This window comes from Sceloporus undulatus, chromosome 3 (genome assembly GCF_019175285.1).
Source record: "Sceloporus undulatus isolate JIND9_A2432 ecotype Alabama chromosome 3, SceUnd_v1.1, whole genome shotgun sequence".
In the NCBI taxonomy this organism is placed as follows: Eukaryota; Metazoa; Chordata; class Lepidosauria; order Squamata; family Phrynosomatidae; genus Sceloporus; species Sceloporus undulatus.
Window position 1 is genome coordinate 235596755 of NC_056524.1, and position 16577 is coordinate 235613331.

The window sequence follows — 16577 nt, forward strand, 5'->3', positions numbered from 1 at the left end:
CTGATTTAGTCCTGTATCAGTATAGTTTTATACTCCTATATGTTGGATACCAACCTGTCAATACAATTCCCAAAGTTTTACTGAAAGATATCAATCATACAAAATCCTAATAACTTTGGATTGCCAATGGTAGAAAGTGTTAAAACATGGTTGATCACGCTTTCTAATACATCAAATATTGTTTCACAGTATTAATATAATAAGCAAGATTCTTTTTTTTCTTTTTTTTTGCATTTAAACATTAATTCAAAAAAATTGGTTTAAACAAACCAACCAACCCTGTCACTTGTTGGGTTTTTTTAAAAATGTTTTTTCTCTCTCCAATCCTGGGAATTACAGTATGTCCTTTATAAATAGCACACTTTATTTGATAATATCATTTAAAAACTGTACTTGCTATTTTAAAATAACCAACACTTACTCTGTATAACAAATGAGGTTTTACTGTCACACGCACTTTCTTATTGCTTTTTCTTTGCTACATGAAAAACAGAAATGGTTAGATGAAGTATTATTGGATTATCACTGCCTTACAAAATTGAAATAGTCACACCTTCTAGTTCAATGTTTAACTCTCACCCTTTCCTTCTACACAATGAAACATATATTCTTAACAGTCAATAGATTCATAACTAATTAAATATGTCCTTTAAGATTTTCAACCCTGAACCCAAGCAATCTATTAGAAAGGCAAATAGTTAGGTTGTTTTAACAATCTCATGGGAGACACTCAAAACACTAGGAGAACACAATATATTCAACAGTAATATCAAAATATCTTTTTGGAGCCCTTCAAATCTCATGAAATATTATAATATATACATGAGTATGTAGTTATATCAGGTAGTGAGTAAAGCTGCAATTTCTAAACAAAAGCTTTCAAAGCTACCCTGGTTATAAGGTACAACCTTCTGTACTGGATACTGAAGGGCAGGTATACCTGTAACTGTAGTTCTTCAAATGGTCATCTGTGAATTCAAACAAAAGACCTAGTTCAATGCATCCTTTGGAAATGTCTAGAGCAGTTACATAAGCTTTTTGGCAGCAACTCCATACATCCTCTGGGCCCATTAGTAGAATGGTTCCCACCTAAACCCTCAGTTCCATGGACACCATGACAATAGCATCCAAGGACCTAAGGTACGGCACGAACACACAAAGGGAGGCTAGGTGGGGTTATGTGAGTTCACAAATGTCCATTCGAAGAACTACACAGCCCTGGTGGTGCGGTGGTTAAGTGCCTATACTGCAGCCACTCATTCATAAACCATAAGGTTCTGAGTTCAATCCCAGCTCAGGGTCACCTCAGCCTGGCATCCTTCCAAAGTTGCTAAAATGAGTATCCAGCTTGTTGGGGGCAATTAGCTTACACATTGTAAACCGCTTAGGGAGTGCTTAAGTGCACTGATAAGCAGTATAGAAATATACTTGCTATTGCTATATTTCTTTCTTCTTTTTGTGCAGCTTCTTGTCTGTCTTATGTTTAGACATCAATGTAGACTGCTCTGAGATTAGAGGGTACACTGAAATGTAACTTTATACCGATGGACTTAGTGGATACACCAAATGTTTCTGCAGAAAAAAACCAGAGTCAGAAGCTGGACTAGCACTGCCATCTTGAGACATGTTAGTCCAGATCCCAGAATCAAGTAGGAGTCTTTTAATTGCCATTCTCCATGATGACCCATAGACAATCAGAGCCAAGACAGAGTGAGGCAGAACAGAATTAGTGCTGGAAGCTGCAAGCCTAAGAGCTTGCTCATACAGGACTACTTTCAGCCTGGAATTGTGGTTTTTGTATGACTGAAGGTGAACACTTTACTATGGATGCAAGACTCCACATTCTGGCCCTTGCCAAGACACAGCAGGCAACATGAATTCCCATCCTATTCAGGAATCTCAGTAGCACATGAAGTGCATTTTTTGAATGAGCTAGTTGAAACCATAACTGGGAAACACAAATATCACTAAGCCAGAAATGTAGTTGAGGGAAATTCAAGCCAAACGGAGAGTTCAGAGAAAACAAATCAAAGGCCAAAGGAGTAATCTTAAGAACTACAAAGAATCAAGCCAGAAGTCTGATAAAAATCCAAGCCAAGTCACTATCTGAATAAGAAGTCAGAAAAACAGTCCAAAAGTCAAGAAGGAAAGCCAAAAGAGAATAATTCTAAAACAGTTATTATGATGATGCTGCAAAAGCAGACAAAAATGAACTGAGAGTTTAATAAGGCTCCCAGAGTATGGCCAGGGTTATTGTCAAAAAGCCTATGTAGCTCTTAAAGGTTCCAAATAATGCAGTACACAGGTGCAGATAACCCATTTGTGTGAGTCACAGACACCATGAGGAAGAACTGTCTGTCACAAAGATGATCAATTATGTAAAGATAGGGCAAACGGTCATGTAAAAGGCTAGAGTTTTCTTTGTTAATAAAACTTAAAGCAAGTTATAGTAGAATGTTAAGCTAAAAATGTTGTGCCACTTTACTAAATATAATAGCAGTATCCAGAAATATTATTCCTGTACACAATTATTCTTTAAGTTTTTAAAGAAGTACCTTGCACTTTTCTATTTCTTCTTCAATCTTCTCAACAATAGCAGCATCCAGAATGAGTAAATCACAAGAGGAACGTGAGAGTGTACTAACAGGATGAGCCTTTAGCCAAGCAACAATTTCTTGAACTTTCTCAGCACTACATTTAAAAATATTTCACATCAATAAACATCACAAAGAACTCAGCGTATGTCAAACAGCAGATTTTAATCAAGTTTATCAACCACATCCTGTTAAGAGTTACACTTTGACAACCTACTAAATAGGAGCTCACTATACAAAGATATGCTTTTGAAAACACAGTACAGGTGACCCTCTGTATCCATGGATTCTTTATCTATGGATTCTAGTACCTATGGCTTGGGGAATTTTTTTTTTAAATAAATTAATTCCAAAATGCAAACCTTCATTTTGCCATTTTATGTAAGGGGCAGCATTTTACTATGCCATTGTATTTAAAGAGCCTTGAGCATCCATGAATTTTTGTGGGGGGGGGGGGGGGGAGTCCTGGAACCAAACTCCTGAGGATACCAAGGGCCCACTTTGTCTACTGTAGACTACCAACAGTATTAAAAAAAAACTAGATGTATTAGGTTTTTTACTACTACACCTTAAGTAAAGTTGTGATAGATAGATGGTGAATAAACATGTTTATTTTAGGATGTTTTTGCTCGATGTATATTACAGATATTAGGTTAGATATAGCATTGAAAGGACAGTTATAGCCTCCTGGTTTCCAAATCATTCGCTAAACACTGGCAGAATTCTAGGGATTATGCTTGGGTGTCAGCTATAATGTTGTAGAGCAGATCCAAACCCTAGACTGGGCCCCAAAAGCTTTAGTGAGCAGTCATCTTTTCACTTGACACCAGAATGATGGCAATGTTGGCACTAATCAAATCTTGGGTATTCCATAAATGCTGTGACACTGCAGAGAAGGCCCTCTCCTATACAAAACAGATTTGGTTAATTTTAAAGTTCAAATATCAAATTTTAGGGAAGTAAGGAGAGTCACTGATGAAGCCCTTTACAGTGGGCCCTCTACATTTGCTGTGGTTAGGGGACAGAATTCCCATGAAAGTAGAAAAACTACAAATATTTTTTTAAAAACCTAAGTGAACACCTCTCTAAGAATCTTTAGGTCTTCCAATGTAACTCTATGATCAACAGAAGCTTTCTGATGACATCTGAACAGCCCAAATACTGTAAGGCACATTGCACAAAAGACTCTTCTACCCATTCCAAAATAGTGGTTTTATGTAGATTGGGCTTAATGAGATTTATCTGATATTATTTCAAAAGTTATGAACACCTTACCCATTCTCTTCTTCCCTAGGCCAAATGTCATCTTCATAGAATATATCTTCTTGACTGTTTTTGGCTAGGTAACTAAAAAGTTCTGGTACCCTGATAAACATATAAATAAACATAAGTAGATAACTCATCTTTCTATGTACCTACATTTCACAAAACTACCCACCTAAACCTTTCAGTTGCAAAACATAATAATAATATCAACATGCAGAAAGAACTTCCCCACCATGTATATGAACTATTGCAATGTTGGACATCTCAATGACAATGTTTACCTTAGGGCTTACCTTTCTAAATATTCAGCAAGAAGTTGTTCTACTGCAGAGGAATACATCCACTCATTTCCTACTTTTTTTGTATAGCCAGGGACTTCTTCATTCTTTTTATTGAATTTTAGGTTCAATCCTACATTTGCTTTGTGATCTCCATGTGGACTGCAAACAAAAAAGTTAGGATTTCAATAAAATTCTGATTACATTTTGGGCAGAAATTACCAAGGTTTAATTGACATTTTATTAGAATACTTAACATGGGTGTGTTACAGACCGCCCGTTTGGGGCGGCCTGTAGGCGCTCCTTTTCCCGCTGGATCAGGGCCTCAGCTGCCAGAACGGCAGCCTCTGAGGCCCTGATCCGCCGCTTTCCAGGCCACGGGGAAGCGGCAAAAGGCCGCTTCCCCACGGCCTGGAAAGGGGTGTCCTTGGGGCTTCATGCCCCAAGGACACCCGACGGCGGTGGGGAGGAGGAGAAAGGGGCCGCTTGGCCCCTTTCTCCTCTGTGTCGCTGGTGCAGCCATGTAAAGGCTCCACCAGCGACGCAAACCGCGGAAGGAGCTCCATTTCGGAGCTCCTTCGTGCGCCCTCCCACGGCGAAAAGACGTCATGTCCGTGCCACCCTGTTTGGAGGCGGTGCATTCGTGACGTCGTAATGGCGGCCCCCGTGTGGAACAGGCACCGCCATTTTGTACGTCCTGGGGACGTATTGGGATTAGGTGCGTGCGTAAGGCACACACTTTGCCTAACCCTAGTATGTCCCCAGGACGTACTTAACGCCCGTTTGTAACGGGTCTTAAAATAATATTTTATTTGCCTAATTATATTTTTTGTGATATAACATTTAAGAGATATAACATCTAACTTTAGTTGGAGTCAATCATTCAGTAAATTATTTCCATTCACATAATCTGGGTTTAGTCAACTATTAACTTGTTTTATGACTTATAAGGAGATCTTGAATGGTAGTTTTAAAAAATTTGCAATTATACAATCTTGTAATTAAAATATTCAATCTCTTCTAAAGTTGCCCAAGTTTTTTGTTGAAGGTAATGGGGCAAAACAGGGTGGTGAATAATGGTAAGTGCATTAACTGAATGTTGGTATGTGGGCAATGTGACTGAGATGCTGCTGCTCCCATTTCTGCTGACACTATGCAGAACTGCTGTAATCAATTAGGATAAGGGAAAATAACTAACCCCACAGTTCACTTTGGTCCCCTGACCTGCAAAACAGCCTTTGCCTCTATGGCTCAAAACGCATGGGCCAAATAAGGCAGATTCCAGCTGCTCTGGGGTGTGATGTTTACATGATGCTTGCCCCCAAAGCAGCTGAAAGCCACTCCAAGCCCATGTTCAATGGGGAAAAGCCAGCCCAAAAGGGGGCAGATATAATCCCCTCCTGTTGGTGGCAAGTTTGGGACTGCGGTGGCAGCCTGGTTTAGGAACAGGTCATGCTGTCACCGTGGTTTCACTCCAATCGCATCCAGAGCAGCCACTGGCCACTCCTTCTGGGCCGTGTGCTTCGGCTCTTCATTCCCCTGGGACTTTTCTGTTACTAGTTTAGCTTTTCTCCATCTCTCTTTTCCTCAAACATTCTTAATCTTAACCAAGGAAATCTGGGACATCATAGAAATATTCTATCACACATTCTTACATGTATTTCAACAGCTAATGCTACTTTAAGCTCAGCTAAGCATACAAAAAGGCCCTCTGAAAGAATAGAAGAAAGTGATGCAACAATAGTTCTCCGGTGATAAGCGGCTAACATTAACTAGAAATAGTAAACAGTTCACAGAACTTGCATTTAGGGCTGAGAAATGGTTGTTGGACCATCATTTTAATACTATCTTTAGCTATACCACCCTCTCCCAACTTTCATGAACACCCTAATGCAAGTGCAGCTTTTTAGAACTGTCCCTCCCCACTAGTGGACTTTCTGACAGAGGATTTCAAGTCTAAAATACCACTATGGTGCCCTTTACTCAAAAAGAACAATATCTCTAAAACATCTTGTGCTTTATAAAGTATACATAATTTTGTTTATTTATTTATTAAAATATTTGTATCTTGCCATTTATAAAGAGATCTCAGGGCAGCATACAATAAAACCAATATATCAAATTTAAAACAGTATAAATAATTAACATAAATTTAAAAGGCTAAAAATATATTAAACAATTAAGAAATTAAAAGACAGATTAAAAGGGTTAAAATTGTTTGAAATGATTTAAAGAACCCTGGTGGTGCAGTGATAAATGTCAGTACTGCAGCCACTCACTCACAAATCACAAGGTTGTGAGTTCAATCTCAGGCAAGGCCTCAGGGCCAACTCAGCCTTGCATCCTTCCAAGGTCACTAAAATGAATACCCAGCTTTTGGGGGGCAATTAACTTACAGTTTGTAAAACACTTAGAGACTGCTTATTGTGGTATGAGACAGTATTTAAATGAAGCTGCTATTGCTATTGCTATTAAAACCACAGGCATGAAAAGGATTTTGTAAAATGAAATTGGTCCCAAAAGTTTGCATGAACAACCATGTTTTTTATTTGGCACTAAACAGCAAAGAGCTAGTATGGTGCAGTGGTTTGAGTGTTGGGCTAAGAGTCTGGATATCAGGGTCTGAATCCTCACTTGGAAACCCACTAGTTGACCTTGGGCGAATCACACACAGCCCCAGAAAATGCCCTGATAGGTTCGCTTTAGGGTCACCATAAATTGGAAATGTCTTGAAGGGACATAACAACAACCGATCAGTACTAATGTTGGTAACAATCGGTCTTCCAAGATGAGAGTGTTCCACAAAAGGGGGTACTACAGCAGAAAAGGCCATCTCCCATGGTCTTGCAAAGCATATTGCTCTGATTGATGAGACACTGCCAAATGCAAATGAAGCCATAATTAACATCTGCAAAGCGTCTTCTGCCATTAGTTTTTAATGTTTTATCAGGATCAAATGTCAAAGTAGTCAGAAATACTCTGCAAATGCATTTCACCAAAGAATAAAACACATTCCTGCTCAGAACATACTTTCTCTTTGATCCTCTTCCAATAAAAATGCTTCCTGTAAATCTTGACACAAGATAGCCACTCACTCCAAGACGACTGGCCAACACGTATCCAGGATTGTACTTCACTGAATATTTCTGCAATAGATATTGTATGGTAGAAAATTTAAATATTTTTTTCTTTAAACTTCAAAGTAAACAGAGATCTTCCACATTTCTTTGAATAGCATTTGGCAGAATGCAACCTCACCTCTGTTTGTAACATCTAGATCCTACTGTTTGCCAGAACTGTAAATAAGCCAGCTGCATACCAACATTTGATGTTAAACTACATGCACTCACATGCTTCCAGATATTCTTGGAGAAAATGTAGGGTATAAATAAAGATAAACATCACAATCATCCACAGATCTTGAGATCTGTGAGTTCAAAATATTGATAGCTTATTCATGTATGACTGAGAAGTCAATTCACACTTTTAAATTTGCAAGATATAAAATCCAAGATTGAATCAATCTTCAAAATCCTAAATGCATTTAGGTATGATATAGAAGAGTACCAACAGAAGTAAATTTAACTTATTCTTGAGAATCAGGTCCCCATATAAAATGACAATCTGTGAAGTATTTTCTGTTAGGATTTTCCTACTTCCAGCTAAGTTAGATATCTTCAAATCTGAAAAATATAAGAGTAACCATACTGATCATTAAAATAAATTCCAAAATCCAAAGAAACATTCTGGTGAACTGTTCATATTTGGTTGGCATAATAAAAGTACCAGCAATGTTATTTTGGATTTTTTTAGTGGTCAACGTGGCTGCTCCTGCATTTTTTCAAGATAAAATGAATGAAACAAGCTCTGCTAGCCTAACGTAGCTATCAACCACTTTTTATGAAATAACAGAAAAATGACCATCACATGTCACTATAAAAAAGAGCTTCAAAACCACCTCTATTTTTCAAAAAAATCTGGACTGACACAAACATAAGGCTGTTACATGAGACTCAACAATTCTTTGGATTCTAGCCTCTGTGTAAACAAAACACTATGAATACAAACAAATCCAGTCAGAGAAAACAACTGTGCTGTGGTTAAAGATTTTCCAAAAACCTATAAAAATAATGTTCATGTGCTGCCCATAAAGTTATGAAAAAAATGCAAAGAAGCTAGAGAACACTTACATGTTGATTCTGTATTAAGACATCTAACTGCGGTTCACATGGAATGTTGAAAACAACACGGATTCGACCCTCTAAGATAACATCAGATGAATCTTGAACCTTAAAAAAATATGCATTTATAAAATTATTCCAACATTGGATTTAAGTCTATTTCACATAAAGCAACCACCTGATAGTATTTTCGTCTACCTGAAGCTGTATCTTAAAGTGATATCAAGTATCAAATGATGATCAAATAACACAGAAGATAAGGCGAAAAGCTCCATGAGCTATGATGGGTCCTAAATTCCAATGTAGATTAGTTACTGGTTAACCATATAAGGAGTTAATTTGATTTTGGAAAAGTACTTGAAAAAAGGTTTTGAAGGACTAGTTATGATTAAAAACTAACTTCTCCTGTGCAGCCATAGTATGGTGTTCCCAGCATGAAGACTGTACATCCAAGAGGAAATAGATCATCCAAAGTTTTCAGCTTGGAAAAGCAGGAATCAAAAGTTTTTATATCCTGCATGAAAAAGTAGAGAGATCTATTATGTAAGGTTAATGTACATTTATTAACTAGATGCATCAATGCAAAACAACGATCCATTGCAGAACAGCTCACTCAGACCTGACTGCTCACCAAAAAACACACCAACTCAAATGTCAAACAGATCTGTCAAACAAAATTCTTTAGACTCTGCAACTATTTTCCAGTCCCCATTCTTCAATAGACTGTGAACCAGGAAGTTAGAAAATTCCTATGGGCAAAGGCAAATGAATCTATCTCCTCAGTGTGCACCATGGACTGTATGAAAGCTACAACTGTGCAAGAAGGATGCAACACAGACTCAGCTAGGGATAACAGTAACAGAAGTCCTTACTACACTTCACAGTAAATATAGCACACTTGCAGGACTTAGGCATAGTTTGAGACATTTACTACACGTGTGCATTCTACAGTATTCAAATGTACAAATTTAAAGTGTCATATTTTGAATCTGAATTTTACAGTACTATGGCGGGTTACAAACGGCCCTCAAGGGGCCGTTTTGCCGCCGCCGCCATTCGCTGCGCAGGGAAGCCCCAGCTGCCAGACCGCGAGGCTTCCCTGCGCAGCAAAAAAGGAGCAGCGAAATGCCGCTCCTTTTTTGAACGCGGAAGTGGCGCCGCGAGGGGTGGAGTGCGCCCTCGCGACGTCACTTCCGCCGCGACACGTCTGGACGCACAGCGTCCAGTACGTCAACATGGCGGCGCCCATGTGGATGGGCACCGCAAAAAAGTACGCGCTCCGCGCGTACTGGGAAGAAGGGCCGTCAGGAAGGTAAGAACCTTCCTAACCCTAATACGGCCCTTCCTAACCCTAGTACGCGCAGAGCGCGGACTTTATGGCGGTTTGTAACCCGCCTCTAAATGTTTTACCTTACAGCAGAACTGATACTGATGGAAATCCACTAGGGGGAAAAGGAGGAATTCAGCAACTGACCTTGACAATTGTTTGGTATGCAAAAGGCAGAACTTGCTTGGACCACTGCTTCTCCAAGTTCACTTCACCACTTTGATTCAACTGGTATTTACATCCAGTAAGTAACTGAGCATATACGATGGCAGATGTTTCATTAATAATAATTCCTTTTCTTCTCTGGTAGCTAGAAGAAAAAAGAAGATTGCACAACAAAATGTGTGTGCTCTTCTAAAAAAGGAAAACAGTTGTAAAAAACAACTTTGTTACCATTTTAAAAGTTATTACTCCAAAAAAGTAAAGTAACCCATAACTTTCTGCAGGATCCTCTGGGCTGAATTACAGTTTCCAAGGAAATACTGCATTTCTTAATGATATAATTATCTTAAATGAAAGCATGTGTTACAGAAAGCATCAAGACTTATTTCAGTGAGCAAGCCTTAATGAATTCTAAGCAACAGATGACAACACAGGGACTCTGAGTCTTTTGTGAGATAATAGAATCCCTATACCTTTTTGAAATGTCCTTAGCTTTCTTCATTACACAGGCAATATGGCAAGAAAACAAACAAATCAAAATATCAACCAAATAAAGGAAACAATGAGTCAAAGGAAACATAAATTGAAGTATCTTTCTATGATTCTTCAAAAGCTGTCTCAAACATTTCTATCTTTTCGTTGTTACTTAGGCCCAAAACACACAGGCCAAATACGAATGTTGGGTACTTACCGTGACACGTTCATTTCCAGCAGATGAGGGTCTTGGCATCCTGTATAACATAGAGGAGGAATCCTCTGCCTCATTAGACACCATCTCATTATGAGAATTCAAAATAAAAGTGTAGGAGCCCTGGCAACACCACCATGTGTTTTCCAGTCTGCAAAGGATCCCCCACACCTGTTGGGGTCCTGGGTGCTATTGGGGCCAGAGATGGGAAGGAAGAGGGAGACCAAGGGTTTATGCCCCCATCTCTCCTCTTGACAGAGTCCCAAATCTTATGCTAGGCATAGTGCCTGCAATGGCCATGGCAGAGGCCTCATGGCCATGCCTGCCCTGAGCGAGGGCATTAGATCTGGCATTAGACAGCTTCTGGACACTTTAGGAGCATGGCATTTAGAAAATGCATGTTCTCAAAGTCACTGGCATTTGTGTCGAGGCTGCGCTCCAGGCCGAAAACCAAGATTAAAAAGGAGTCAATTTAGATAAACTCCTGGTTCCCATGGCTTGGGACTGCGGCAGCTGGCTGCTTTGGGGACAAGCGGTGCAGTTGCCGTGGTTCTGGCCTGATTGTGGCTGGAAGGGCCATAGGCCGCTCCTTCTGGGCCGTGCACTTCGGGCCTAAGAGGTCAGTCTCGTTCCATTTAAGAACACCTCTAGTCTTTATGAAAAGATTACATTTTGTTCTGTCAAGAAAAACCTTGGGCATTCAAGTAAAAACAGCAGATATAGGTAATCCATTTGTTGTATTCAGTAATTAGGGTCTCCATTCCAATACAACGCACATGGGACCTCCTGAATAAGCAGACTCTCCTGCTGGTTTCTATACCCAATGTCAAGTTATTCACAGCACACCCTGTGTTGGCCACCCAAACTTTTAAGAGAGTGGTCATCATAACAGGGCATTGTCACCATGGATAAAAATGGCTTCCATTAAGGTTAAGGGCCCACATACAGAACTTGCACACAGATCTTCCTTTCACAGATTCTATTTAATTTAAATAGGCTAGGCTGAAGAGCTAAACAGCTGTCAGACATAAACACTTTCATTCATATGTAGATATGATTATAAAACTGTAACAGAAGCTAATATCAATAAAGCTAACACAAATTACTATGCAATGGTAACAGTTTAGTATCCATCACATCCACAAGTATTACCTATTACATAAAGGACAAAAAGCGTGTCTGTCTCTCTATATTACAAAGTATTTTTAAAGCAGTTGCTCATAAAGCTATCTTCTCTTACAATAAAACCACAGAAAACTTAATATGGATAAAGACTTACTGTTCTGAAATTCCCTGGATTTCTTTCATCCATATATTCTGTTCTTTATCTCCAACATATGTTATTTTAGTTGGTGGCACAGCATTTCCCATGTAGAGTTTCTGTGTTCCAGGAAGCTCCTCTAAACTAAACCTGAAATATAAAAATGGACTTCTTACTGACACTAGCAGATATTCTTCAGACCCACTCCCTTTTCAAACAGACTGAGGGGTTGTTACTTGCCATCATGTGCCCTTCCCAGCCTCTCCCCAGATGGGCTTTCCCTCGGGGAGGGAGCTCAGGGTGATCCGGCTGGGGAAAAGAACCATATTAACCTGTGTATAAGTTGACCAAAGTTTTTGGGTCAATTTTTGACCTAAATTTCTCAACTTATCCTTGAGTACATACGGTAATTCTGCTTGCATCATCTCAAATAGTAACTGTGTAAATATTTCCCCTTACCTATTTATTTATTTATTTATTTATTTAATTTATGTAGCCATGCTTAGAGTGGGGGTGGATTGTTCTTCCAGGACATCTAAGAAAGACCATTCATGGTTAAGTACCGACCCCTCATTTTTCTGGATGGCACAGAGAAGCAATCCACAAACAGTTGTGATGTAACCAAGCTCCCTGTTTACCAGTAAACCTACTTTAAAAAAGGTAAAGGTATTCCCCATTGATAAGGTTGTCAAGGCGTGTCCGACCATAGGGGGTGTTGTTCCTCTTCGTTACTAAGCCAAAGAGCCAGCATTATCAGAGACTACTCTGATCATGTGGCGAGCATGATTGCACAGAACACTGTTTACCTTCCCACTAGAGTGGTACCTATTTATCTACTTCCATTTGCATGCTTTCGAACTGCTAGGCTGACAGAAACTGGGACTAGTGATGGGAGTTCACCCCATCATGCGGCACCTGGGCCTCAAACTGCCAACCTGCTGATTTGTAAAATAGTCCACTCAAAAGCAGCTTGTACTGATTTATACCTCTCTGTTTTATAGTATCTAATAAAAGAGCTACCAATACCACAAATACTATGGCCTGCTCCGTGCATATTTCCACTGACATCCTTTGAACTATTGGAGGTGTCAAGAAAGTACACTGGTGCCTCGGGTTACGAAATTAATTCGTTCCGCCATTCCTTTCGTAACCCGAAAATTTCGTAACCCGAAAAGGCTTTCCGTTAGCACTGGAAAGCCTATAGCATTTGAATTTCGCGCCGAAATGAATTTCGTAACCCGAAAAATATTTCGTAACCCGAAACAGTTTTTGCCAATCCAACTTTTTCGTATCCCGGAAATTTCGTAACCCGATCATTTCGTATCCCGAGGCACCAGTGTATACAATATTCATGCTAGCCATGATACTGCCAGTGCATTGTGCTGTTCTGCATTTTAGGAATAGAAAAATCTTAGCTTGAAAATTGAACCAGAGGCAAATAAGTCCATTTGGAATTGTTGTTCAGATGATGTAATGAGCTTCAGCTTATGTTTAAGTAATGGGCTTCAGCATCACTGACTTCTCCAGGTAAAGAACTATTACGGACTTTGTTACTTTCTCCACTCAAAGGAGAATGGAGCCTGCCTATCTGACAAAGCTGCCTCAAACCTCCTTGTTTACAAATGCAGGACTTCACTGACATGTTATCTATTGATATCTGCAAATTCTGGTTTTCCACCAAGTGTGAAAATGAAAGAATACAAAAGCTTACTAACACACTATATCTATCTATACTACACACACACACACACACACACACACACACACACTGCATTATAAGCATAATAGTGTATAGTAATACTGTAAGAGGTGCACTGTCCACAAGACAGAAGCTAGGCAGAAGACAAGAGGAAAAGGGAGGATGGGCAAATGAAAGAGAACCACTGTCAGAAACGTTAACTGAAATACGTTTGGAATTAAGATCTTGTTCTTACAAAAAAGGGGGAAAGTTCAAATTGTGTGTTTTAATACAGTTATTTCAAGAATTAATACAGCAGCCATTATTATATGATCATGCTATGCAATGCTTTGTTTTTAAGAAGGGACAACTTCAGAATAAGAAAGCAATCAGAATTCCAAAGCAGAAACTCTTACTTTGTTTCACCGTCTGATACAGCAACCGCTCTGGCTTCTTCCAGATGTGGCCAGTTAACAAAGACAGATTTGCCAAGGACTGAACTGGCTACATTTTCTATGTTCTAAAGAAAACAAAAACAGTTCATTAACCTATCAAAACAAACCCATAACAAATCCAAGACAAATTTTAAAGTACGTAGCAATACAGTATCAAGCAATTAACAATAGCTAACTAGCAACTGAAGCTAAGGCTACTGAGGAATAGTGCCATTTGGATGAGGATTTTCAAAATGCTTTCTCAAGAATTATTTAGAAAAGATTCTCCAGCAGGAAAAACACAAAAATGGTTCTCCAGCAGGAAAAACACAAAAATGGCAGATTATCAACACTGCAATAGTTTGAAATGGGCCTTCACCATGTCTCTAATAATCAAATAGTACAAAACAAACTTGAAAGTGACAGGCACTCACCAGTTCCTCTGAATCTTCTGTAACTAGAATTTCTAACAACATATTTTCTCCATGACTGCTTTGCTGAAAGACCTGCACCCCATTTTTTTTCAGATAGAACTGGGATTGGAGAAGAAAGGCAGTATGTATAGTCAACAACTGTCACAGAATTTTATTGGACATAAAATGTATCTATTAATAAAAGTATCACTTTACCTTATGGGTAATGTGCTTCAGAGTAGGAAAACCACAGAAATACACCCTTTCCAAATCCAATTTCGTTATTTTATTATGGGCTATATCTACACGCCAAGCATCCAAGGACATAGTTTTATGCCTACAAAACAAGAGCACATGGTCATAACTGCGTCATTTTACAGGTACTTGACAATACCAAGAGGAAGGAAAATAATCAAGCACGGGAAATCAATGTAAGAAACAAGTGGACTCTAAAAATACAAAGTTAAATAGAAGAGTCAGAAAAAAGGAGAGAGGATTCTAGAAATTACTCCATTGTTTGTAAAGAAAGAAGAGAACAGACAAAAAGAAAGGAAGAAGGAGTTTTCAAGAAAGAGCTAAATGTCATGATCCATGGTGATGCCAGAGAAAACCTGCTCTGTGTAGATTCTTCCTCTGTGCTTTCCAGAGAATGTAAGTATTGTCTTTAAAAATGCCTTAACAGACAAATTGTTAGCTCTTAATAGTCAGAATTAAAGTAAGACAGACTTACCAGGTACATTCTGAAGATTTTTATTTGCAGCAGATTACTTATGATTATATACTGCTTTTACACCAATAAGATTTTGAAGATCATGCCCAACATAAAACCAATTAAAAAGAGGCAGAACAGAAACAGTGCTTTAGAAACTTCAGATAAGTGTTCCTGTAGTCATACCTGGTATGGCAGCGTTCTATGGAAGGGAACTTTTCTGGCCATGGTGACAGGTACTGGAACTCTGTATCATTATCATGTAAGTACATTATGCATTCACTGTGCCTATTTCTTTGTCTTTCTTCTACTGTCAAGAAATTGTTGCAGGGTTCCATTGCTTCTAACAATTGTTTCTAAATTAAAAGACAATGGTAGATATAGTACACTATACAGTACGTTCTAACAGCCAGAGAGTTGTAACAAAGTGTAAAAAGTTGGGTAGGCTTACTTAAAATCAGTTCTCACTGAAATGGATAAAATATGTTATCACAATATGTTCACCAAAGCCTCACTTAAATCATAATAATTTCCCCCACTGATTTGAACAGAAATGGATATAAATTGTATGGATATAAATTCACTGCCCTTACTCTGCTTTTTTTTTTTACAAAGAAAATAAGAATAAAAAGGGGAATTATCCTGCTTTATAACACCTGTTGTAGGAAATAAACATTTTAATCAAAATTAAGGTCTACCAAGTTCAATGGAACTAAATTCCAGTAAGGCTAGAGCAAAAATCCAGATCAGCTGAAAGCTGTGGAATGGGACAACTGGAGGACTGAGCTAGTCAAAGGCGGGGAGACTTGCAAATAATAAGAGATGATGTGAGGATAGAGCCTCTGTTTCTTGAATAGCTTTGTCACAGTTAAGTGCCTTGGAGATTAGGTGGTTTGAACATATCACCCCCTTCCTGCTCAATATTGAGCCGAGAAAGAGAAAGAAAGAAAGAGAGACTAGGAGAGGATCTCAAGTTTGCAGCCTATCAACCCTGTTCCTTTTCCTAGAAAGTAGAACTAAACAGTATACTGAAAATGATATACAAAATTAATTGAATGAGAAATCTCCCCTCATCACTCCTACTGTTTACTGTATTTTCTGGTGTTTAACACAATTTTTTTACCCAGGAAAATCTTCTCAAAAGTCAGGAGTCGTCTCATACGCCGGGTGTCAGCTTATAGGGCAGGTGCTGAAACTTCTGAGCCAGATTGGAGAATCTGCGCTCACCGCATATGATGGGGGAGCTCAAAAACGGCTGTGGATGCATCCCCACCATATGCGGCAATCGTATGAAAGCAGCTACCGTTCTGATAGTCTTGGAGACAGGGAGGGCTGGGCAGGCAGGGAGAGCTGACGAGTCCAAGCAGGCTTTGTATACAACAAGGTTTCCTGCTAAGTATCTGCATGTCATAAGCATTTGAATAAAAATTACCATAATGAAATCAAATCTGATGTTTTTTAAAAAAAATTATTTGGCGTACATTGGAAGAGGGGTAGTCTTATACGGCGAGTATATTCCAAACTCTGTATTTTAACTGGAAAAGTTAGGGGTCGTCTTATATGCCCAGTCGTCTTATAGGCCGGAA

General features: G+C 38.9%; 1 protein-coding gene across 7 annotated transcripts in view; it reads right to left on the minus strand.

Moving 5' to 3' along the window:
* The window catches only part of XRN1 (5'-3' exoribonuclease 1), a 62765-nt gene that overhangs the window by 25849 nt on the left and 20339 nt on the right, over positions 1-16577 (minus strand). For 5 of the 7 annotated variants that reach the window (XR_006102818.1, XM_042457050.1, XM_042457051.1 and 2 more), the window contains exons 16-28: positions 15178-15347; positions 14499-14619; positions 14304-14402; positions 13852-13955; positions 11776-11907; positions 9794-9956; positions 8720-8833; positions 8329-8427; positions 7169-7284; positions 4154-4300; positions 3870-3959; positions 2556-2691; positions 422-478 (exon numbers count right to left, since the gene is read on the minus strand). Coding sequence is in view for 5 of the 7 variants with exons in the window: in XM_042457050.1 (XP_042312984.1) it covers positions 422-478; positions 2556-2691; positions 3870-3959; positions 4154-4300; positions 7169-7284; positions 8329-8427; positions 8720-8833; positions 9794-9956; positions 11776-11907; positions 13852-13955; positions 14304-14402; positions 14499-14619; positions 15178-15347 (1548 nt within the window). In the remaining 2 variants the exon portion in view is untranslated. Of the gene's footprint in view, positions 1-421; positions 479-2555; positions 2692-3869; positions 3960-4153; positions 4301-7168; positions 7285-7705; positions 7822-8328; positions 8428-8719; positions 8834-9793; positions 9957-11775; positions 11908-13851; positions 13956-14303; positions 14403-14498; positions 14620-15177; positions 15348-16577 lie in introns of those variants that run through there. The other 2 variants (XM_042457049.1, XR_006102819.1) reach the window with 2 other exon arrangements.